The sequence below is a fragment of the Oncorhynchus mykiss genome, chromosome 25 (assembly GCF_013265735.2).
Source record: "Oncorhynchus mykiss isolate Arlee chromosome 25, USDA_OmykA_1.1, whole genome shotgun sequence".
NCBI classification, from domain to species: domain Eukaryota; kingdom Metazoa; phylum Chordata; class Actinopteri; order Salmoniformes; family Salmonidae; genus Oncorhynchus; species Oncorhynchus mykiss.
Window position 1 is genome coordinate 5,119,037 of NC_048589.1, and position 26,381 is coordinate 5,145,417.

The 26,381-nt window shown below is 40.7% G+C and overlaps 1 protein-coding gene across 1 annotated transcript in view; it reads left to right on the forward strand.

The window, feature by feature from the left end:
• The window catches only part of LOC110505249 (MAM domain-containing glycosylphosphatidylinositol anchor protein 1-like), a 297,185-nt gene that overhangs the window by 228,161 nt on the left and 42,643 nt on the right, over positions 1 to 26,381 (forward strand). Inside the window, exons 9-13 of the mRNA XM_036962249.1 lie at positions 837 to 1,133; positions 8,862 to 9,128; positions 9,605 to 9,753; positions 19,260 to 19,434; positions 21,702 to 21,725. Coding sequence (XP_036818144.1) covers positions 837 to 1,133; positions 8,862 to 9,128; positions 9,605 to 9,753; positions 19,260 to 19,434; positions 21,702 to 21,725 — 912 coding nt within the window. The remainder of the gene's footprint in view (positions 1 to 836; positions 1,134 to 8,861; positions 9,129 to 9,604; positions 9,754 to 19,259; positions 19,435 to 21,701; positions 21,726 to 26,381) is intronic.

Consider the following 26,381-nt stretch of genomic DNA (forward strand, 5'->3'; position numbering starts at 1 on the left):
ATTTCTAAAACTCAGTTGAGACAAAAGCAATTTCCAGAGTTAGCCATCCCTGAGACTGGGTGTGGTACGTCATATGTCTAAAGTTTACCAATGACTTTTAGTAAAAAGGGCTTTATAAATTAAAACATTTTTTTCTGAGGTCTTGGCTGATATCTTTTGATTTTCCCATGATGTCAAGCAAAGAGGCATTGAGTTTGAAGGTCGGCCTTGAAATACATCCACGGGTACACCTCCAATTGACTCAAATGATGTCAATTAGCCTATCAGAAGCTTCTAAAGCCATGACAACATTTTCTGGAATTTTCCAAGCTGTTAAAAGGCACAGTCAATAGTGTAACGTAAACGTCTGACCCACTGGATTGTGATACAGTGAATTAATCTGTCTGTAAATGGTTGTTAAAAAATTACTTGTGTCATGCACAAAGTAGATGTCCTAACCATCTTGCCAAAACTATAGTTTGTTAACAAGAAATGTGTGGAGTGGTTGAAAAACGAGTTTTAATGACTCCAACCTAAGTGTATGTAATCTTCCGACTTCAACTGTATATATAACCACTTTAATATCCAATAGAAATAGCCTTGCTAATGTCAACATTTAACCTCACTCACTCTCCCCCTCCACCCTTCGTCCGGCTGTCCTCATCTTTCTTTATCTTTCTTTCTATAAACCCTGGTTTTCCTTTGGGCAACCCTTTCTAAAATATTTTCTTGCCCTCCTCCCTCTTCCTCTCTCTTCCACTCTTCTCTTTATTTCCCTCCTCACTCCCCCCTCTCTCCCATCCCACTCCCTTCACACGCCCTCTTACACCCATCCCCCTTTCTGCCCCCCCTCACAGTTACTCCCCCAATTTTAACGGTGCCAGAAGGGGGCCAGGTGGTGAGCGTGAGGGAGGGAGGCACCACCGAGCTGGTGTGCCTGGTTGATGGCAAGCCCCGCCCACCCGTGCTTTGGTCGCGCGCCGACAAGGACCTGACCATGCCCACGGGTGAGTGGGCGGTGGAAACACGCGACGGGCGCCTCCGCCTGACCAACGTCACCCGCGACCTGATGGGTGCCTACCGCTGCCAGACGGCGCCATACAATGGCCTCAACGTCAAGCCACGTCAGGCACAGGTTCAGCTGAATGTACAATGTGAGTCGCAAAGTGCTACATTTTCCATGAGATGTCTGTTTATTGTTTATTGACCTATATGGTGTGCAAGGTTTTGTTCAGTCCAGTAGTAACACACCTAATGAACGAATCAAGCAATCTTCACATTTTTTGATTGGTTGAATAAGCTGTGTTACTGTAACAGAGGTCATTCAGAACCACAGTTGTAATGAGTGATGTTTGCCTGAGACCTGAAGACCTGATTCAGTTTGCCCAGCTAACAATATTCTGTCATTAAAACTCAATCAAAATTTTTTCAAATCAATAGCTAGTAGTATTAGATTAGAATGGACTGCCGTCACTGTCTCAATTCAATTTCCAACTCTGTTACTAACATACAGAACAACGTTGCTAATTAACAAATGGTATAAGAAACCAACCCGTCTAAGTGTGCATACCCTGTTTATTGCTTGTGCGAGCAATTAGCGACTAAGCTATTAACAAACACCCCCCTTGTTTACATTTAGACTTCTTGGTAGTCTGCAGTAAGAGTGCTTTTGCCTGCTGCGCTTCAATAATGCTTCCATTATGAAGCGGGCTCGTTCATAAAGTTCAAAACCCTAAAAGCCTTAGAATTCATTAAGATTTCTCTTCTCTTGGCCCCATCACAAAGGCAAGCCAGAGAGCCTATTCATTAACTGTATGGTATGTGATGTTGCTTGACGCTCATGAAAATACACCTTCCCACTTTACAGTTTTGTAATGGTGCCATTGAAGGTGTGTTAGTGTGTTTTGTTTTCAATGTGAGCTGTGCCATTGTTGAAAAGAACTGTGTCCTCATTTTCTCACCATCCTATACAGTTCACTTTAGTATGCGCTATTGTGTAAACTGTGAAATAAAATAATATAAATCGGTGGATGAGGCAAACAATACAATCCTGGCCATAGAGAAACAGAGGCTCAAAGGATAGCCCTGAAACGCACATTGTTCCGCTGCCTGTATTTCCCATGAAATGTGATGTGCAGTATGGCCCCCTTGATGTCCACCCAACTATACCCTTAGCCGCTGAAGAATAAGGAACAGAGGAGTATTCAATTGTGTCAGGCCCATGGGGCCAAACAGAAAGGAAACTATGTGGTCCGGTCAAAAATGCAACTCATTTCTACTTTTGATGGATTGGTTGTCCGTGAATGCTTTGATTGGACTGATCATGTCAACATCATACTTTCAAAATCTTAGCTAGCAAGATAGCAGTCATCATCATGAATTAAGTCAACAATCTACTGGCAAATCCTTTTCATTCCTTGTCATATGAAGAGAAATAATGAAGAGAAATTATATATAATACGTATCGGTGCTCATCGGCCATTGGACATAAACATTACACAACAAGTTGGAAATCGCAAATGCCAGTGGTTCAGATAAAATCAGTGGCTAACTGCAGGCATTGCAAAGCAATCAATTTCTGCTATTCAGTGGAGTAGGTGTGTTGTCCAAGTCTGGGATTAAGGGTATATTTTCCAAGCTTTAAAGGACATTTGCCATGCTGTCAATCCAGCATGACTTCTGCCATGCTCAAAACAACTGGAAGCTCGGAACTGGGAAATCTCAGACTTGAATGAGTTCAAGACAACTGGGAACTCTGACTGGGAAAATACGTTTTGAAGTTGGGAACTCGAGCCTCTTTCTCGAGCTTTGACCTTGAAATCTCTGACGTCATCATCATTCAACCTTTTTCCTAAGTTGCCAGCCTTTGATGACAAAGTTTGATGACAAAATTTGACCACGAGGGACCCCTGCGCCACTGTCCTGTTGAAGTGAGCACAACAACGTGAGTCCAAAATTGTATTGTATGCTACTGCATAAATGATGTAATATGCCAGGGAGATATGACCAGTATACTGTAGCTAAGAAAGTAATACTAAGTGTATGTTGTGTAGTAAACTGTTAGTAGCCCATGTGACTCACCCTAATAATTGTGTCCCTTTTCCCCACATAATTTAGCCTATTGTTCTGACTTGGTGGCGCAAATGTAGCCTATAGCCTGTTTTAGAAACATTTAATCATTGAATATTGTAGGAGCTTTCATTGTCAGCTTATTTGCCCCCTTTATTTATCCTACGGTTCTGATGTTGTGTACAGGGAGAATTCTGTAAGAACGGCCCATGTTGAGTTCTGTCACTGTAAATTTCAAAAGTGCTGAACACATAGCTATATTGACTACGTCTGTCCTAACTCGCTCATTAATGTCTTAATCGAAATTACGGATGTTTATGCCATAGTTTGTACATCTCAATTGTCAGTAGAAACCACATTTGTTTAAGCAAGTCAGCCATATCAGCTATGTTTTTAAAAGGCAGTAAATTAGTCTGAATGAACTGTTTTGCTTCCAGACAAGGCTCCGTTGATAGCTAGGTGTAGCAGTGGTAAGGTGTTGGGACAGCTTTATGTAGGCCCTAACAGTTTGTGGGCACTGTTTGTTACCGTTATTGTGCAATGAATGTGTTGTTTAGTGTTGTGTAGTGACTTTGCTGGCATGCATCTAAAAATTTGTTTTTTTGCCCCACCAAGATTTTCCAGCTAAAATTGCCACTGGATAGGCTAGATGGGTTGTTGTTGCAGACACCTATTCAATCCTCTCAGATCTCCACAAGTGCCTTGTGGATAGGGCCTTAAAGGTTGTTTGGGATTCATGGTAAAGGATATGCCCAAACCAGCTTGCTTAGCGAATGAAGCTAGTTTAGCCCCAAATGCATGCTAGCTTCAGTAAAGACTACTATGACATGGAGCTGTCATTCCAAACCCTTGCAACCCACATCCACTGTCCGTCCACATCGTGAGAAAGATACTGCTAGATTTACAAGACTGGCTAATGCAGGTGGGGCGGAAGGGCGACACTAGTCCACTTCAATGATTTATTGGAGAGAGAGAGAGAGAGGGATTAGAGAGAGAGACAGAAGAAGATAAAGTGTAACAGAGAAGATAGTTAGTGATCAAGAGAGGTAAGGAGAGAGAAATGGAAGGAGAAAAGAGAACCAGGGAGAGGAGGGAGAAGGGTGAGAATAAAAAACGGAGAGGAAGAGAGAGTGAGGTAGAAGTTGCAGAAGCCCTTTGCCAGGGAGCAATCGGCGCTTTGGAAACCAACGATTCCCCCTTCCTTTCCCCCCTCCCTCCTTCCCTCCTGGTTTGTATTCATTTATTTGTTTATTAATTTTGTTTTGTACCCTTCATTTGTTTTTGTACCCTTCATTTAGCATTTTTGATCGATACCCGGGGAAGATGCTTCTCTATAGTTAAGGGAACTCCCCTCTTTCTCTCTTCCTCCATCCTTCTCTCCTTTTCTCCTCTTCCTTCTTTTATACTCCCTAGCCCTCCCTCTCTTTCTAGCTCATCTTACCATGACATGGATGTTGTTCCTCATTGCTATTCTCATCATCAATTAGGCAGCATCTCACTCTGTCTCCCTCTATCGCTCTCTCACTCTTGTCTATTGCCTTATCACCTCTCTCCCTTCTGTGTCCCTTTTGTTTTTCCTCCCTCCCTCGCTCCGTCTAGCTGACTCAATCATCTCCAGTCTCTCTCTCATTCACTCTAACACTACACTCTCTCCGTCATCCGTCTTCCTCCATCACTTTCTCTTTTCACTACACACACATACACACATACACATACACATACCACCTTTTCTCCCTTGCACTCAATGCAGATCAATCTACCCAATCTACCCTGTCTACCATACTGTAAATGTCTGGGGACTAAGTGATATGTCTGGATGTGTTTGTGTGTGGATTTGTGTTTGTGAGAGAGTGTCTGTCTGCCTCTATGTCTGTCCACCCTGGTTCGAATCCAGGCTGTATCACAACCCCCCGTGATTGGAAGTCCCATAGGGCGGCGCACAATTGGCCCAGCGTCGTCTGGGTTTGGCCGGTGTAGGCCGTCATTGTAAATAAGAATTTGTTCTTAACTGACTTGCCTAGTTAAATAAAATACAATACACAGCTCTGGAAAAAAAATAAAGACACCTGCAAAATGATCAGTTTCTCTGGTTTTATAGGTATCTGTTTGGGTAAAATTAACATTTTTGTTTTGCTCTATAAACTACAGACAACATTTCTCCCATATTCCAAATAAAACTAGTGTCATTTAGAGCATATATTTGCAGAAAATGACAAGTGGTGAAAATAATAAAAAAAGATGCAGTGTTGTCAGGTAGGTAGTTGGATGGATGGGCTATTTACAGATTGGCTATGTACAGCTGCAGCGATCAGTAAGCTGCTCTGACAGCTGATGCTTAAAGTTAGTGAGAGAGATATGTCTCTAACTTCAGTGATTTTTGCAATTCGTTCCAGTCATTGGCAGCAGAGAACGAGAAGGAAAGGCGGCCAAAAGAGGTGTTGGCTTTGGCGATGACCAGTGAAATATACCTGCTGGAGTGCGTGTTACGTGTAGGTGTTGCTATGGTGACCAGTGAGCTGAGATAAGGCGAAGCTTTACCTAGCAAAGACTCATAGATGACCTGGAGCCAGTGGGTTTGGCGACGAATATGTAGCGTGGACCAGCCAACGAGAGTATACAAGTCGCAATGCTGGGTAGTATATGGGGCTTCGGTGACAAAATGGATGGCACTGTGAACGACTGCATCCAATTTTCTGAGTGGAGTGTTGGAGGCTATTTTGTAAATGACATTGGCGAAGTCAAGGATCGGTACGATAGTCAGTTTTAAGGGTATGTTTGGCAGCATGAGTGAAGGAGGCTTTTTTGCGAAATAGGAAGCTGATTCTAGAGTTAATTTTGGATTGGAGATACTTAATATGAGTCTGGAAGGAGAGTTTACAGTCTAGCCAGACACCTATGTATTTATAGTTGTCCACATGTTCTAAGTCAGAACCGTCCAGAGTAGTGATGCTAGTCCGGCGGGCGGGTGTGGTCAGTGATCGGTTGAAGAGCATGCATATAGTTTTTCTAGCATTAAAGGGCACTTGGAGGCCACGGAAGGAGTGCTGCACGGCATTGAAGCTCATTTGTAGGTTTGTTAACACAGTGTCCAAAGAAGGGCCAGATGTATATAAAATGGTGTCGTCTGCGTAGAGGTGGATCAAAGATTCACCCCCAGCAAGGGCGGCATCATGGATATATACAGAGAAAAGAGTCGGCCCGAGAAGTGAACCCTGTGGCACCCCCATAGAGACTGACAGAGGTCCGGACAACATGACCTCCATTTTGACACATTGAACTCTATCTGAGAAGTAGTTAGTGAACCAGGCGAGGCAGTCTGCCAATAAGAGTGTGGTGATTGACAGAGTCAAACGCCTTGGCCAGGTCGATGAAGACGGCTGCACAGTACTGTCTTTTATCAATGGCGGATATGATATCGTTTAGGACCTTGAGCGTGGCTGAGATGCACCCGTGACCAGCGGAGAAGGTACTGTGGGATTCGAAATGGTCGGTGATCTGTTTGTTCACTTGGCTTTCGAAGACTTTAGAAAGACAGGGTAGGATGGATATAGGTCTGTAACAGTTTGGATATATAGTGTCTCCCTCTTTGAAGAGGGGAAGACCTCGGCCACTTTCCAATGTTTGGGAATCTCAGATGAGTGGTGGCGGATAATTTTAGGAAGAGAGTGTCCAGATTGTCTAACCCAGCAGATTTGCAGGGATCCATATTTTGCAGCTCTTTCAGTTGAACATCAGCCGTCTGGATTTGGGTGAAGGAGAAGCGTTGGGGGCTTGGGCCAGTTGCTGAAGGGGTTGCACAGCTGTTGGCCGGGGTTGGGGTAGCCAGGTTGTCGGTATCAGGTCCTTATTTAAAGATAGATTGTTTCGCCCCTTCCACAACCACTTGGTGGAACTCAAAACTACAGTGCTGGTTTTTCATTATTTGGTCCATTATGCATGAATGTGAAGACTCAACATTTTTTGTTTGCATGTCATGCTTAAATTTGTTAATCTTCTCAACCAAAATGTTATTCAAGTGGTTGGCAATATCAAAGGGTTTTGTCATGAACAAGCCATCTGCCTCAATGAAGGATGGAGCCGAGCTTACTTTTTTGCCAAAAATTTCATTGAACCCCTTGACACATACCAACAAACAGGTGTGATCATTCTCCATGGTCCCTGCAGCATACGCTCAAACCGGTGGGATTAGAACGCTTATTTAGAATGTCTAGTTTCGATTGACGCAACAGTCGGTGTTTAAGCTAGCCATATTGTTCTTTCACAGAAACATTTTGTATCAAACACAGTCCTTAGAAAGTTTTTGTATGCAATCAGATGCAGTTCAGATATTCACATAAGTAGCTACAGCATATCACAATAATCCAAACTGAAAAATGTAGGCTACATTAGTCCTAGCTTTAACTGAGAAGAGATTGACATAACACAAGAGATCATATTTAGCTAACTCTCGGCTGACAGAAACCACAATATGAATTAGCTAATTGCAATTACAATTAATCACGTCACGGGGGAGCTCACCATTGCTCAACATAATTGTGCACAACACTTTCTAAAAATCAAAAGTAATAGCCACCATGTTTGTTTTTTCGCTTCAACCAAAGATAAGAGGAGGAGACTAGAAGAGTTTGGTCTGTTACCAGTCTGCATGTTGAATGGGGTGTGTCGTCTACGATTATTCACTTCCCTTCATTTACTTCCAGAACTTTACTCAAAAGATAAGTGAAGCATTCCTTCATCTAATTTTAACATCTTTGGTCTGACAGATGTTTACGTGACACCCAGAATACAGTGTATAATGTCAACAAACATGTTGCTACACATAGCTTGCAAATAACTTAGCATTAGCTCATTATAATCAGTAGATCTTTCAAAAAGTGTTTTACAAACATCACAGGTGTCATATTTGTCCCCAGTACTTGAAAACATGTGAATAAAACTGTAAATACATTATATTCATATACATGCATACTGGATGCTACAGTAAACCTTCAATACAATATACAGAAAATAAGGCACTTACTTTGATAGGAACGCACACATGTCCAAAGTTATTATTTGGAAGTAAAACAACAATGAATGCAATATTAGCACCAGCCAGAAAATGTGCCGCACGGGGAAAAGTATATGCAAGACTGTGCAAATGTCTGTATTCTTGTTCTGCAGAAACACCTTGTTTGTCCAGCTCATTATTGCCTCAAACATAAATTGTCTGCAACAGTGAAATGGGCTACTTCTATGTGTTAAATTTGTACAGCACTCTCACTCACGGGTGCAACAAATACAGTATATTTCAAGGCATGCCTCAAAATATGTAAATAAGCCAGAAACAACAATAGCATGCACCCACTAGTGGTCAAAAGGTTTTTGGTGCTTCAAAATGACTGTAAGGAACTATATTCTGTGGGGTGGAATTACCAATGAAAATACTGCAATTCTTTTCCCAGCCCACAGCATTTTCCCACAATGCACCATCATTTAAACCAGTATGCTGCAGTATAATGTTTCAGAGTATTTTACTGTTGATCATGCCAAAAATGTATTTGTATAATTTACAGTTTTCTGTTACAGCGCACTGCTGTGAGGCTGGGGTTTTAGCCCACATAATGTATTTATTATCATTAATACATCTCTCCCTCCCTCTCTATCTTCCAATATTGATATTTCTCTCCTTTAAACCTAGGAGAGGAGCTGCTTCTACTACTAGACTATGTGGGGACACTTTATTTGAAGAGTATCTACATAAGGAAATCATAACCCGTTTATAACGCATATATAACCAAATCATTAACACCATTTTTCCTCCCTACACTCAGATGCTCCAGTCCTGGACCCGGTTTTCCAGGATGTTCGCTCGCCCAACTACCAGTTTGTAACCCTGCGCTGCATCATTCAGAAGTCCAACCCGCCACACATGGCCAGCATCCGCTGGACGCGAAACGGCGAGCCCCTGACCTCCCTGACCCCAAACCCCCAGGAGAACCCGCAGCTGAAATTCAAATTGGACCCCAACAACAACGGCACGTACAAGTGCCATGTCAACAACGGTGTGGGCTCTTCTACCTGCACCTTCAACATCTCATGTGAGTACCAGAAGCTGCTGAAGTTTCTAGTGGGGTTGTGGTCAATTCCATTTAAATTCAATCAATTTGGGATGTAAATTGGAATTTCCATATACATCCTGAATGGGCTAAATTGAAATGGAATTGTCCCAGGTTACTGGAAATTGATTTGACCTTGTTTCCTGGTTTCATTTCATACATTTGCACCTTGACTTGACAGGTTAGAAAAAAGGCTGGATAGGTGGGGAGCAGAAATATCGTTATGGCTACACCTACAAAAGAGAGTTTCGCTTTGTGTGAAATATAGGACTGAAAATTAAGTATATGAAAAGTTTGAAAACTTTTACTAATGGACTTAATCTGACCCACTGATACGCAATAGATAAAAGTATTAAACCAACCAACCAACTAACTCTCCCCCTCTCTCCTTCCCCCTGTTCTTCTCCCTCTCTCCCTCCCTCACCTTTCCCTCACCTCTCCCTCCCCCAACACTGTAGCCCGTCCATACAACGCTGAGTTCTACTTTGACACGCCCAACCCCATCCGCAATCTGAAGGGCAACAACTTCTCCTACAACCTCCAGTGGACCCAGAGAGAGCCCGTGGCTACAGACCGGATCATTGGCTACTGGGTCAACGTTCGCAATGTGAGTCACTCATACAGACACTCACTCACTCACTAGGGATGTGCACAGGGTTTTGAATATTCTCCTTTCCTTTTCTCTTCCTCTCTATCCTCCCTTCATATTCCCCATCTCCTTCCTTTATTCTCCTTTCTCCCTTTCTCTTAAAACTTCTTGTAACTAGGGGGCAGTATTTTCATTTTTGGAAAAATAACGTTCCCAGAGTAAACGGGCTATTTTGTCAGGACAAGATGCTAGAATATGCATATAACTGACAGCTTAGGATAGAAAACACTCTAAAGTTTCCAAAACTGTAAAAATATTGTCTGTGAGTATAACATAACTGATATTGCAGGCGAAAGCCTGAGAAAATCCGGGAAGTGACTCATGTTTTGAAAGCTCTGCGTTCCGATGCATCTCTATTGAGCAGTGAATGGGCTATCAACCAGATTCCTTTTTCTACGTATTCCCCAAGGTGTCTACAGCATTTTGACGTAGTTTCACGCATTTATGTCGAAGAATGAGCGTAAGCGACTATATTGCGTAAGTGGTCACCTGATGGCTCTGAGTGATTCTTGCGTAAAATACAGAGGTAGCCATTTTTCCTCTCGGTTCTACTGAAAAGCCAACTGTCCTTGTTGATATATTATCGAATAGATATTTGAAAAACACCTTGAGGATTGATTATAAACAACGTTTGCCATGTTTCTGTCGATATTATGGAGCTAATTTGGGATATTTTTCGGTGTTTTCGTGACTGCAATTTCCGGTCGATTTCTCAGCCAAACGTGAAGAACAAACGGAGCTATTTCGCCTACAAAAATAATATTTTTGGAAAAAAGGAACATTTGCTATCTAACTGGGAGTCTCTTGAGTGAAAACATCCGAAGCTCATCAAAGGTAAACGATTTAATATGATTGCTTTTCTGATTTTCCTGACCAAGTTGCCTACTGCTAGCTGGACATAATGCTATGCTAAGCATATTTTCAAAATCTGAGATGACAGGGTGATTACCAAACGGCCAAGCTGTGTTTCAACAATATATTTCACTTGTGATTAGGAATATTTTCTAGCAATATGTCCGTTGCGTTATGCTAATTAGTGTCAGATGATGACAGCGATCCCGGACACGGGATTGGTAGTTACAACAGGTTTTAAAGCCTGTGATGAAAAATGAACCCCCCTCCCTAACTTTTGGTTTTTGGAATATGGGAAACACATCTGAGAGTGTTTAGGCCTATATGTAAATGTAATCTTAAATGTAATATACGTTAATGTCTTTCCTGTCTTTTCTGCATCTTCCAATTGGCTCATTCCTCACCCATTTAACTATTCCCCAGGTCGTTGCTGTAATTGAGAATGTGTTCTCAGTCAACTTATCTGGAAAAAATAAATAAATTAACTTGATGCGTTTTTGCATTGTGAAAGTGAATCATAAATACGGCTTTAATGTCTCGGCCCTTTTACTTTATTTATTTTTTATTTTTCACCTTTATTTAACCAGGTAGGCAGGTTGAGAACAAGTTCTCATTTACAATTGCGACCTGGCCAAGATAAAGCAAAGCAGTTCGACACATACAACCACACTGTTACACATGGAGTAAAACTAACATACAGTCAATAATACAGTATAAACAAGTCTATATACGATGTGAGCAAATGAGGTGAGATAAGGGAGGTAAAGGCAAAAAAAGGCCAAGGTGGCAAAGTAAATACAATATAGCAAGTAAAACACTGGAATGGTAGATTTGCAGTGGAAGAATGTGCAAAGTAGAAATAAAAATAATGGGGTGCAAAGGAGCAAAATAAATAAAATAAATACAGTAGGGAAAGAGGTAGTTGTTTGGGCTAAATTATAGGTGGGCTATGTACAGGTGCAGTAATCTGTGAGCTGCTCTGACAGTTGGTGCTTAAAGCTAGTGAGGGAGATAAGTGTTTCCAGTTTCAGAGATTTTTGTAGTTCGTTCCAGTCATTGGCAGCAGAGAACTGGAAGGAGAGGCGTCCAAAGAAAGAAATGGTTCTGGGGGTGACTAGAGAGATATACCTGCTGGAGCGTGTGCTACAGGTGGGAGATGCTATGGTGACCAGCGAGCTGAGATAAGGGGGGACTTTACCTAGCAGGGTCTTGTAGATGACATGGAGCCAGTGGGTTTGGCGACGGGTATGAAGCGAGGGCCAGCCAAGGAGAGCTTACAGGTCGCAATGGTGGGTAGTATATGGGGCTTTGGTGACAAAACGGATTGCAACGGCCCTGAGGTGGTCTTTCTAAGCATCAGTGTAAGGCATTGAGGCAACATTGTGTGGTGGTTGTTTGTTCACTGGGAATGGCCTGAAGTTGTCTTCCATCAATGATCCAACGTAGGCTAGTGGTCTAAAGTACACCCTGGGTACAAACACTCTGAACATGCACATGAAACGTTGGTTTGACCACTTACTTTCTTTGTTGTAAATTTGTAAATTTCAGGTGTGGCAGTTGACAGGACATGTGACAGTTGACAGGACATAGCAATGTTCCCCCTTAGCAACTCTCTCTCTCACTCTCTTTCTCACTCTTCCCGATGGCCTCCTAATTTCCCCATTAAACAATGTAATCAGCTATTCATAGAAACCTTGGCCCACATTAAGAGAAGGAAAGACAAAGAGAGAAAGAAAAAGAGAGAGAGAAAGATAAAGAGAGAGAGAGGTAAATAGGGAGATGGGGAAGAGAGGGAAATAAAGGGAAAGAGAGGGAGAGGGGAAGAGAGAAAGTATGTTGTTGAATTATACAAGAGCTGCAGTATTCAAAGAAAAAAGCGCACACACACAATTGAAGCCAGAAAGGGAGAGAGTGAGTTAGGGGGCTGGATTAGTCAGCTTGGTTTTGTGCAGCTGAAAGCTAAACGCCATGCTCTTTAAAACTCATTCCTTAAGTAAGCATCTGCTGGGAGACACAGGAATTAGCATCTTGCATGCTAGTTGGTAGGATAAGTTTCGTGAATGAGTTTGCACACTCCTTCTGCTGCTTGGACATGTACAGTATGCATTGTTGTTGATGCCCAACTAGCACATAATGTTCTGAGAACCATATGTTTCTTAGAGCATGGTGACAGCATGGTTGTCCTATGGTTATTTTGCACACAACCTTCCCACAATCTTCTGGAAATGGCTGCGGATACCCAGCCTACACATAACGTTCTGAGATGGGAATATTTCTCAGCTGGGAATTTCAGTACTTGAGCGTAACATTTCCTAAAAGTTTCCTCATGGTTCTAATTAAATACATTTTCTCAGACCATTTCACACATACCAAGAAATGGGTGTGATCATTTTACAATGGTCCCTGCAGCGTACGCTCAAACCAATGTGATTAGAACGTCCAGTTTCGATTGACGCAACAGTCAGCATTTCAGCTAGCCAAACTGTTTTTCACAGAAACATGTTGCGCAAACACAGTCCTACAAAGTTATATCCTGAATGTGACCAGTTCATTTTTGGATGCAATGTTCAGACATTCACAGAAGTAGCTACAGCATAACACAATCATCCAAACCGGAAAATGTAGGCTACATTTGTCCTTGTGCTAACTGAGGAAAGATTGAAGTAACATAAGCAGTCATATTTAGATAACTCTCGGCAGACAGAAACCACAATATGAATTTGCTAATAGCAATAACTATTTACAATTCATCACATCACCAGTGAGCTCACATTGCTCAAAATAATTGTGTAAAATACTTTCTAAAAATCTAAATTAATCCGATGATGGGTAGATTGTGCGCGCCACCATATTTGTTTTTTTGCGTCAACCAAAGACAAGAAGAGGAAACAAGATGACTTTGGTCTGTTAGCAGTCTGCATGTTGAAGGGGGTGTGTCATCTACGATCATTCACTTCCCTTCATTCACTTCCGGAAGTTTACTACACCTATGTAGATATTCCATTAAAAATAAGCCATTTCCAGCGACAATAGTCATTTGCAAAACTAACAATGTCTACACTGTATTTCTGATCAATTTGATGTTATTCTCATGGACAAAAAATGTGCTTTTCTTTCAAAAACAAGGACATTTCTAAGTGACCCCAAACTTTTGAACTGTAGTGTACATACATAAAGTGCCTTGCGAAAGTATTCGGCCCCCTTGAACTTTGCGACCTTTTGCCACATTTCAGGCTTCAAACATAAAGATATAAAACTGTATTTTTTTGTGAAGAATCAACAACAAGTGGGACACAATCATGAAGTGGAACGACATTTATTGGATATTTCAAACTTTTTTAACAAATCAAAAACTGAAAAATTGGGCGTGCAAAATTATTCAGCCCCTTTACTTTCAGTGCAGCAAACTCTCTCCAGAAGTTCAGTGAGGATCTCTGAATGATCCAATGTTGACCTAAATGACTAATGATGATAAATACAATTCACCTGTGTGTAATCAAGTCTCCGTAAAAATGCACCTGCACTGTGATAGTCTCAGAGGTCCGTTAAAAGCGCAGAGAGCATCATGAAGAACAAGGAACACACCAGGCAGGTCCGAGATACTGTTGTGAAGAAGTTTAAAGCCGGATTTGGATACAAAAAGATTTCCCAAGCTTTAAACATCCCAAGGAGCACTGTGCAAGCGATAATATTGAAATGGAAGGAGTATCAGACCACTGCAAATCTACCAAGACCTGGCCGTCCCTCTAAACTTTCAGCTCATACAAGGAGAAGACTGATCAGAGATGCAGCCAAGAGGCCCATGATCACTCTGGATGAACTGCAGAGATCTACAGCTGAGGTGGGAGACTCTGTCCATAGGACAACAATCAGTCGTATATTGCACAAATCTGGCCTTTATGGAAGAGTGGCAAGAAGAAAGCCATTTCTTAAAGATATCCATAAAAAGTGTCGTTTAAAGTTTGCCACAAGCCACCTGGGAGACACACCAAACATGTGGAAGAAGGTGCTCTGGTCAGATGAAACCAAAATTGAACTTTTTGGCAACAATGCAAAACGTTATGTTTGGTGTAAAAGCAACACAGCTGAACGCACCATCCCCACTGTCAAACATGGTGGTGGCAGCATCATGGTTTGGGGCTGCTTTTCTTCAGCAGGGACAGGGAAGATGGTTAAAATTGATGGGAAGATGGATGGAGCCAAATACAGGACCATTCTGGAAGAAAACCTGATGGAGTCTGCAAAAGACCTAAGACTGGGACGGAGATTTGTCTTCCAACAAGACAATGATCCAAAACATAAAGCAAAATCTACAATGGAATGGTTCAAAAATAAACATATCCAGGTGTTAGAATGGCCTTGTCAAAGTCCAGACCTGAATCCAATCGAGAATCTGTGGAAAGAACTGAAAACTGCTGTTCACAAATGCTCTCCATCCAACCTCACTGAGCTCGAGCTGTTTTGCTAGGAGGAATGGGAAAAAGTTTCAGTCTCTCGATGTGCAAAACTGATAGAGACATACCCCAAGCGTAATCGCAGCAAAAGGTGGCGCTACAAAGTATTAACTTAAGGGGGCTGAATAATTTTGCACGCCCAATTTTTCAGTTTTTGATTTGTTAAAAAAGTTTTAAATATCCAATAAATGTCGTTCCACTTCATGATTGTGTCCCACTTGTTGTTGATTCTTCACAAAAAAATACAGTTTTATATCTTTATGTTTGAAGCCTGAAATATGGCAAAAGGTCGCAAAGTTCAAGGGGGCCGAATACTTTCGCAAGGCACTGTACATACACCTTAGCCAAACACATTTAAACTCAGTTTTTCACAATTCCTGACATTTAATCTAAGTAAAAATCCCCTGTCTTAGGTCAGTTAGGATCACCACTTTATTTTAAGAGTGTGAAATGTCAGAATAATAGTAGAGAGAATGATTTATTTCAGCTTTTATTTCTTTCATCACATTCCAAGTGGGTCAGAAGTTTACATACACTCAATTAGTATTTGATAGCATTGCATTTAAATAGTTTGATTTGGGTCAAACATTTTGGGTTGCCTTCCAAAAGCTTCCCACAATAAGTTGGATGAATTTTGGCACATTCCTCCTGACAGAGCTGGTGTAACTGAGTCAGGTTTGTAGGCCTCCTTGCTCGCACACACTTTTTCAGTTCTGCCAACACATGTTCTAAAATATTGAGGTCATGGATTTGCGATGGCCACTCCAATACCTTGACTTTGTTGTCTTTAAGCCATTTTGCCACAACTTTGGAAGTATGCTTGAGGTTATTGTCCATTTGGGAGGCCCATTTTCGACCAAGCTTTAACTTCCTGACTGATGTCTTGAGATGTTGCTTCAATATATCCACCAAATGTTCTCCTCATGATGCCATCTATTTTGTGAAGTGCACCAGTTCCTCCTGCAGCAAAGCACCCCCACAACATGATGCCGCCACCCCTGTGCTTCAAGTTTGGGATGGTGCTCTTCGGCTTGCAAGCCTCCCCCTTTTTCCTCCAAACATAACGGTGGTCATGATGGCCAAACAGTTCTATTTTTGTATCATCAGACCAGAAGACATTTCAGCAGTGGCTTCTTCCTTGTTGAGCGACCTTTCAGGTTGTCGATATAGGACTCGTTTTACTGTGGATACAGATACTTTTGTACCTGTTTACTCCAGCATTTTTACAAGGGCCTTTGCTGTTGTTCTGGTATGGTTTTGCACTTTTCTCACCAAAGTACGTTCATCTCTAGGAGTCTTCTTCCTGAGCGGAATAACGGCTGGGTGGTCCCATGGTATTTATACTTGCATACTATTGTTTGTACAGATGAACGTGGTACATTCAGGCATTTGGAAATTGTTCCCAAGGATGAACCAGACTTGTGGAGGTCTCACATAGTTTTTTCTGAGGTCTTGTCTCATTTATTTAGTTTTTTCCATGATGTCAAGCAAAGAGGCGCTGAGTTTGAAGGTAGGCCTTGAAATACATCCACAGGAACACCTGACTCAAATGATGTCAATTAGCCCTTCAGAATATTCTAAAGCCATGACATAATTTTCTGTAATTTTCCAAGCTGTTCAAAGGCACAGTCAACTTGGTGTATGTAAACTTCTGACCCACTGGAATTGTGATACAGTGAATTAAAAGTGAAATAATCTGTCTGTAAACAATTGTTGGAAAAATTACTTGTGTCATGCACAAAGTAGATGTCCCAACGGACTTGCCAAAACTATAGTTTGTTAACAAGACATTTGTGGAGTGGTTGAAAAACGAGTTTTAATGACTTCAACCTGAGTGTATTTAAACTTCTGACTTCAACTGAAGGACCCTCTCTTATCCAATGTGTCGTACTCCCACACTTAAAACAACCAATTTCTCCACCCCTGGCAGGCTTTCCAGATTTATAGTTTTTTTTTCTCCCAGTTTTTTAATCCCCCCCCCCCCGTAATTATATATGTCCATGCACTAAGGGCATCTACCACTCCCAATACAGCAGATTTGACAGGAGACCCGCCAGGAGTTGCGATTTCCCTACTACAGTACTTATTTTCCACCATAATTTGCAAATAAATTCATTAATAATCCTACAATGTGAATTTCTGGATTTTTTTCCCTCATTTTGTCTGTCATAGTCGAAGTGTACCTATGATGAAAATGACAGGCCTCTATCATCTTTTTAAGTGGGAGAACTTGCACAATTGGTGGCTGACTAAATACTTTTTGCCCCACTGTATAAGGTCCCACAATTGACTGTGCATGTCAGAGCAAAAATCAAGCCATGAGTTTGAAGGATTTGTCTGTAGAGTACCGAGACAGGATTGTGTTGAGGCACGGATCTGTGAAAGGGTACCAAAACAGTTCTGCAGCATTGAAGGTCCCCAAGGACACAATGTCGCCATCATTCTTAAATGGAAAAAGTTTGGAACCACCAGGACTCTTCCTCGAGCCAGGCCAAACTAAGTAATCGGGGGAGAAGGGCCTTGGTCAGTGAGGTGACAAAGAACCCGATGTTCACTCTGACAGAGCTCCAGAGTTCCTCTGTGTAGATGGGAGAACCATCCAGAAATACACCCAGAAACACTCTGAAGTTTCTAAAACTGTTTCATTGATGTCTGTGAGTATAACAGAACTCATATGGCAGGCGAAAACCTGAGAAAAATCCAACCAGGAAGTGGGAAATCTGAGGTTTGTAGTTTTTCAACTCTTGGCCTACTGAATATTCAGTGTCTATGTGGTCTAATTGCACTTCCTAAGGCTTCTACTAGATGTCAACAGTCTTTGGAACCTTGTTTGAGGCTTCTACTGTAAAGGAGGGGCTCATCAGGGCTCTTTGAGTCAATGGTCTGGCAGAGGGCCATGAGCTCGTGACTCGCGGTCATGTGAGAGGTAGCTCTCGTTCCATTGCTTTTGTACAGACAAAGGAATTCTCCGGTTGGGACTTTATTGAAAATGTATGTTAAAAACATCCTAAAGATTGATTCTATACATCGTGTGACATGTTTCTACGGCCTGTAACGGAACTTTTGGACTTTTTCTGGACCTAGTGCTCGTGCCTCATGAAGATGGATTACTGGGCTGAGCGCGCTAACAACAAGGAGGAATTTGGACATAAATTATGAACTTCATAGAACAAATCAAACATTTATTGTGGAACTGGGATTCCTGGGAGTGCATTCTGATGAAGATCATCAATGGTAAGTGAATATTTATAATGCTATTTCTGACTTCTGTTGACCCCAACATGGCGGATATCTCTTTGGCTTGATTTGTCGTCTGATCGCCGTACTCAGATTATTGCATGGTGGGCTTTTTCCGTTTTAAAGTTTTAAAGTTTTTTTTAAATCTGACACAGCGGTTGCATTAAGGACAAGTGTCTTTAATTCTGTGAATAACACTTGTATCTTTTATCAATGTTTATTATGAGTATTTCTGTAAATTCATGTGGCTCTCTGCAAAATCACTGGATGTTTTGGAAGCAAAACATTACTGAACGTATCGGGCCAATGTAAACTGAGATTTTTAGATATAAATATGCACTTTATCAAACGAAACATACATGTATTGTGTAACATGATGTCCTATAAGTGTCATCAAAGTTTAGTGATACATTTTATCTCTATTTCTGCTTTTTGTGACTCCTATATTTGGCTGGAAAAAATTACTGTGTGTGTTTTTGTGACTTGGCACTGACCTAACATAATCATATGTTGTGCTTTCGTTGTAAAGACTTTTTGAAATCGGACACAATCTGTAGATTAAAAATAATTGTACCTTTCATTTGGTGTATTGCACTTGTTAATGTGTAAAAGTTACATATTTCAACAACAAGAAAAAATTTGCGCACTGCCTTTGCAGCGGAATGTTGTTGAGGGGTGCCGCTAGCGGAACCCCTAGCCATAAGAAGATTATAATGCACTTTGTAATGTGAACGTGTTTTTTCATTCCATTCCACTTATTTAAATGTTACTTGGAGGTAGGTTTTAAACGGCTTTAATATATATATCAGTTAGGCAAGTTAAACCCACCATTATCTGTTGGGTCCCATTTCTCACCATCTTCCTCTCCCCCCCTCTTTCTATCCCACTCTCTGTTTACCCTTGATGAAGCAGAATGAAAAGATGAATCAGATGAACCTGTTCTCCAAGCAGATCGACAAGGAGCCGGTGAAGGGAGGCCTCATGTCCTACATCCTGACTGACCTGAAGATCCCACTCTCCTATGAAATCCGCCTGGCCCCCATCACCACCTACAGCACAGGAGACTATGTCAGTCGCACCATCAAGTACTCAGAGCGTGAGTAGGGCCCGGTGACTGGCTTGCACCTGGAGCCAAAATGGACACTTTTTAGTTAGTGTCTAATGACAATAATAATAATAACAACAACTAATCCGTAGCTGGCCAAGCAGGGTTGGGTTCAATTGCATTTTAATTACAGTCAATTCAGAAAGTTAACCAAATTCCAATTCCAAATATTCCTATTTGAAAAGCATTTAATTTGAATTTCATTATACTTCCTGAATAGACTGGAATTGAAATGGAATTGACCCCAACCCTGTGGCCAAGTAGGCCCTTTTTGTTATGTTAATTTAAGCAATTATTTAAATACATTTTAAAATGTGTGCTACTACCAAGGTTGGGTAGATTACTTTCTACATGTAATCTCTTACAGTTACAAGTTACCTGTCCAAAATTGTAATCAGTAACGTAACTTTTTTACCCAAACTCAGTAACGTAATCTGATTATATTCAGTTATTTTTAGATGACTTTCCCCTTAAGAGGCATTTGAAGAAGACAAAAATGAATGTTATCAATCGAACCACATCTATTGCAGTTGAAATCAACATTAAAGTTTACATAGCTGGCCATACAGTATATGGATGTTACATTTCACTTTATGGCTTTATGTAGGCTTTATGTAGGCTTCTTCTAACCCATTGCTTTCTACTACATGTAATAATACAATTAAATTATATCTTTACATTGAAAACCAAACTCTATCAGAATTCCAGTCATTCCAATTAATGTTAAACCCCTTGATCTTCAAGAATAGGACTTGGAAATATGGAAGTATAGATTATGCCAAAAATCTCACATTTGGACTCATCAGATCAAAGGACAGATTTCCACCGGCGTAATCTCCATTGCTTGTGTTTATTGGCCCAAGCAAGTCTCTTTTTATTATTATTGGAGTCCTATGGTAGTGGTTTCTTTGCAACAATTCAACCATGAAGGCCTGATTCACGCAGTCTCCTCTGAACAGTTAATGTTGAGATGTGTCTGTTGCTTGAACTCTGTCCAGAATTTCTTTGGGCTGCAATTTCTGAGGCTGGTACCTGTAATGAATTTATCCTCTGCAGCAGAGGTAACTCTGGGTCTTCCTTTCCTGTGGCGGTCATCATGAGAGCCAGTTTCATCATAGCGCTTGATGGTTTTTGCGACTGCACTTGAAGAAACTTTAAAAGTTCTTGACATTTTCCGGATTGATTGACCTTCATGTCTTAAAGTAATGATGGACTGTTGTTTATCTTTGCTTATTTGAGATGTTTGTTTTTTTGCCATAATATGGACTTGGTCTTTTACCAAATAGTGCTACCTTCTGTACAAGTGATTGGCTAAAACACTTTAACAAGGAAGGAAATTCCACTAACTTTTACAAAGGCACACATGTCAATTGAAATGCATTCCAATTGACTACATCATGAAGCTGGTTGAGAGAATGCCAAGAGTGTGCAAAGCTGTCATCAAGCCAAAGGTTGGCTACTTTGAAGAATCTCAAATATAAACACTTTTTTCGTTACTACATGATTCCATTTGTGTTATTTCATAGTTTTGATGTCTTCACTATTATTCTACAATGTAGAAGGTGTGTCCTTCGAAGGTGTGTCCAAACCTTGGACTGGTACTGTATATATAATTTAGTCCAAAAATTGATATGGCAACTATAGATTTGCCCTTTAAATATATCAAAAGTATGCAAGTTTGAGCATGTGTGGATTTTTTTTTTATCAGCATGAATTAGATTGAGCAATAAAGCACCACTTTTATTCCATAGGCTTGGATCCGCACTATGCAGCTGTTGCAAGAGTGCATTTTTCCCTGGCTGTCCACTGGTTTAAAAAACAATGACTGATAGTCAGGTTAAACTTTTTGAATTCAACCATAATTGGGTTGAAATACACATTTAGATTTGTGAACAGCCATCCACAACAACCACAATCTGTAAAGTGCAAATAGCTAAATGTATTTCACATTAATGAGCTATGTAGATATCAATAATAAGGGATATCTGTATCGCTGTAGACTACATCACTGCTGTCATCCTTAACTTTTTTCAAACTGGATAATCTTTGGATTACAACAGCAGTCACACCATTGGAAAACATAGCTTTTTCAAAAGTATCTGTATTCTGATTACAATATTTTTGCTGGTAATTTAATGGATTAGAGTTACCATTTTTTTGTAATCCTTTATTTGTAATCTGTAACTCCTCAACCCCGGCTACTACAAAGTTTTATGAAAGTGTATTGTGGTAATCAATGTGTATTTCCTCTTTTACAGCCTACAATTACCCAAGACCTTCAGGTAAGAGTGCCCTAAAAAAGAATTAGGAAGTGCATGAACTTCGCCGAGTGGAACGTAAATTGTAATAGATTATGTTTTGATTATAACACCATCGTGAAAGGTGAACAGAGAGATACAGGCTTCTTCCCAAGTGGAACCCAATTAGTGCACTAGGGCTGACTTTGTGTGGCGGGCATAATTAGTGTTTGTCTGAGTGAGTGGGTTGGTTGTTGTGTGTGTAATGTAGTGTCTTGACTTTACTTTCATTAATCTGATGACTGTTATTTATTTAATCTACTAACTATGTTTAAATGTTACCTGATTAAATGAATCATGTAACAATTAACTCATTAGGAATTTGGGGCACCACAGAAGAGGCTGTTTAAAGAGTTACCATCTCCCAAATTAAACTCTATAAGGTATATATTACATCAATAAACAGTCATCCTATTAATCATTACCTCTTATGATATCATCATTCTAAACAGACGTTACCTCATGCATTTGCAAAATATCCCAGCCCTAATCATAATTCAGTACGACACAAATTGGTTTAATTATTTATTTACTAGCTAACTAATTAATACCAGGATAACGTACACAATTAATAGATGAGGCAAAGGTCCCTAGCGGACTGACACAATATGGCATTTTACCCAGTGAGAGAGAAAGAGAGAGAGAGAGAGACGATTCGTCTATACATTCTATAACTTTTCTCCCATTAATCACATACTTTGCATATGAACCGCAGCCCGTTTGGAATAAGAAATCATGAATTTATTTACGTATGGTTGGCTTTGTCCATCATGTAGTCCTGAATAGTTCACAGACTTCACTCTTCCATTGGCTCCTGAAGCTGCTCATTTGAAGAAAAGCCAGCCGTGCCGATGGTTCTACTGAGTGTAGCATACGGTGATTTGAGACTCGTAGCAGGATGGGATGGTTTGAAGAGTTTGAGATATTTGACTCAGGACAGATAATGAGGTGTACCAGTGATTGTCTGAGAGGGGAGTTTGTCGCCTCTTCCTCCTCATGTTGATTATTCAGGGTTCAGGATTCAGACCACTATTGACATGAACTGCAGCTCTCCGTCTCTGGTCTAAAGGATGGTGAGTTTATTTCTTCACCTCGTTTTGAGGATAAAGTTTCAACCATTTCAAACATGTAGCTATTGCTTCACGTTTCCTGGTCTAAAGGTTGATCCTTCATGCACACCTGGTCAAAGGGGGCTTTCCGTCATGCTGACAAGCTCCCTGACCTCACTTCGGGCGTGGTTACTTACTTGTACAAAGTATTATCAAAAACAATTATCTTATTAGAAAACTTAAATCACATTCCAATCAACAAATATACTTTCATAATTGTTCTTATTATAAGCACAACATGCTGGATGAAAACTTGACAGATAAAGAGGATATACAGTTGAAGTTGGAAGTTTACATACACCTTAGCCAAATACATTTAAACTCAGTTTTCCACAATTCCTGACATTTAATCCAAGTAAAAATTCCCTGTCTTAGTTCAGTTTGGATCACAACTTTCTTTTAAGAACGTGAAATGTTAGAATATTAGTAGAGAGAATGATTTATTTTAGCTTTTATTTATTTCATCACATTCCCAGTGGGTCAGAAGTTTACATGCACTCAATTAGTATTTGATAGCATTGCCTTTAAATTGTTAACCTTGGGTCAAACGTTTCAGGTAGCCTTCCACAAGCTTCCCACAATAAGTTGGGTGAATTTTGGCCCATTCCTCCTGATAGAGCTGGTGTAACTGAGTCAGGTTTGTAGGCCTCCTTGCTCGCACACACTTTTTCAGTTCCGCACACACATTTTCTACGGGATTGAGGTCAGGACTTTGTGATGTTCCACTCCAATACCTTGACTTTGTTGTCTTTAAGCCATTTTGCCACAACTTTGGAAGTATGCTTGAGGTCATTGTCCATTTGGGAGACCCATTTTGCGACCAAGCTTTTAACTTCCTGACTGATGTCTTGAGATGTTGCTTCAATATATCCACATAATTTTCCTTTCCTCATCATGCCATCTATTTTGTGAAGTGCAACAGTCCCTACTACAACAAAGCACCCCCACAACATGATGCTGCCACCTCCGTGCGTCACGGTTGGGATGGGGATCTTCAGCTTGCAAGCTTCCCCCTTTTTCCTCCAAACATAATGATGGTCATTATGGCAAAACAGTTATATTTTTGTTTCATCAGACCAGAGGACATTTCTCCAAAAAGTACATTCTTTGTCACCATGTGCAGCTGCAAATCATAGTCTGACTTTTTTTATGTCGGTTTTAGAGTAGTGGCTTCTTCCTTGCTGAGCGGCCTTTCAGGTTATAGGACTCATTTTACTGTGGATATAGATACTTTTGTACCTGTTTCCTCCAGCATCTTCACAAGGTCCTTTGCTGTTGTTCTGGGATTGATTTGCACTTTTCGCACCAAAGTACATTCATCTCTAGGAGACAGAATGCTTCTCCTTCCTGAGCGGTATGACGGCTGCGTGGTCCCATGGTGTTTATACTTGCGTGCTATTGTTTGTACAGATGCACGTGGTACCTTCAGGCATTTGGAAATTGTTCGCAAGGATGAACCAGACTTGTGGAGGTCTACAATTTTTTTCTGATGTCTTGGCTGATTTCTTTTGATTTTCCATGATGTCGAGCAAAGAGTTTGAAGGTAGGCCTTGAAATACATCCACAGGTACACCTCCAATTGACTCAAATTATGTCAATTAGCCTATCAGAAGCTTCTAAAGCCATGACATCATTTTCTGGATTTTTCCAAGCAGTTTAAAAGACACAGTCAACTTAGTGTATGTACTTCTATGTACAGTGCCTTGCGAAAGTATTCGGCCCCCTTGAACTTTGCGACCAATTTTGCCACATTTCAGGCTTCAAACATAAAGATATAAAACTGTATTTTTTGTGAAGAATCAACAACAAGTGGGACACAATCATGAAGTGGAACGACATTTATTGGATATTTCAAACTTTTTTAACAAATCAAAAACTGAAAAATTGGGCGTGCAAAATTATTCAGCCCCCTTAAGTTAATACTTTGTAGCGCCACCTTTTGCTGCGATTACAGCTGTAAGTCGCTTGGGGTATGTCTCTATCAGTTTTGCACATCGAGAGACTGACATTTTTTTCCCATTCCTCCTTGCAAAACAGCTCGAGCTCAGTGAGGTTGGATGGAGAGCATTTGTGAACAGCAGTTTTCAGTTCATTCCACAGATTCTCGATTGGATTCAGGTCTGGACTTTGACTTGGCCATTCTAACACATGGATATGTTTATTTTTGAACCATTCCATTGTAGATTTTGCTTTATGTTTTGGATCATTGTCTTGTTGGAAGACAAATCTCCGTCCCAGTCTCAGGTCTTTTGCAGACTCCATCAGGTTTGACAGTGGGGATGGTGTTCAGCTGTGTTGCTTTTACGCCAAACATAATGTTTTGCATTGTTGCCAAAAAGTTCAATTTTGGTTTCATCTGACCAGAGCACCTTCTTCCACATGTTTGGTGTGTCTCCCAGGTGGCTTGTGGCAAACTTTAAACAACACTTTTTATGGATATCTCTTAAGAAATGTCTTTCTTCTTGCCACTCTTCCATAAAGGCCAGATTTGTGCAATATACGACTGATTGTTGTCCTATGGACAGAGTCTCCCACCTCAGCTGTAGATCTCTGCAGTTCATCCAGAGTGATCATGGGCCTCTTGGCTGCATCTCTGATCAGTCTTCTCCTTGTATGAGCTGAAAGTTTAGAGGGACGGCCAGGTCTTGGTAGATTTGCAGTGGTCTGATACTCCTTCCATTTCAATATTATCGCTTGCACAGTGCTCCTTGGGATGTTTAAAGCTTGGGAAATCTTTTTGTATCCAAATCCGGCTTTAAACTTCTTCACAACAGTATCTCGGACCTGCCTGGTGTGTTCCTTGTTCTTCATGATGCTCTCTACGCTTTTAACGGACCTCTGAGACTATCACAGTGCAGGTGCATTTATACGGAGACTTGATTACACACAGGTGGATTGTATTTATCATCATTAGTCATTTAGGTCAACATTGGATCATTCAGAGATCCTCACTGAACTTCTGGAGAGAGTTTGCTGCACTGAAAGTAAAGGGGCTGAATAATTTTGCACGCCCAATTTTTCAGTTTTTGATTTGTTAAAAAAGTTTGAAATATCCAATAAATGTCGTTCCACTTCATGATTGTGTCCCACTTGTTGTTGATTCTTCACAAAAAAATACAGTTTTATATCTTTATGTTTGAAGCCTGAAATGTGGCAAAAGGTCGCAAAGTTCAAGGGGGCCGAATACTTTCGCAAGGCACTGTACTTCTGACCTCTGACCCACTGTAATTGTGATACCGTGAATTATAAGTGAAATAATCTGTCTGTAAACAATTGTTGGAAAAATGACTTGTGTCATGCACAAAGTAGATGTCCTAACCGACTTGCCAAAACTATAGTTTGTTAACAATACATTTTTGGAGTGGTTGAAAAACGAGTTTTAATGACTCCAACCTAAGTGTGTTATGGTGCGTGAATGAGGACCCAAAAGCGAATTAACAAACAGAGTACTTTAATGACGAACATACGTGGGCTCAGATGGACAGGTAGATTCCGACAGGACAGGACAAGGTTGCAGCACACACGATGATAG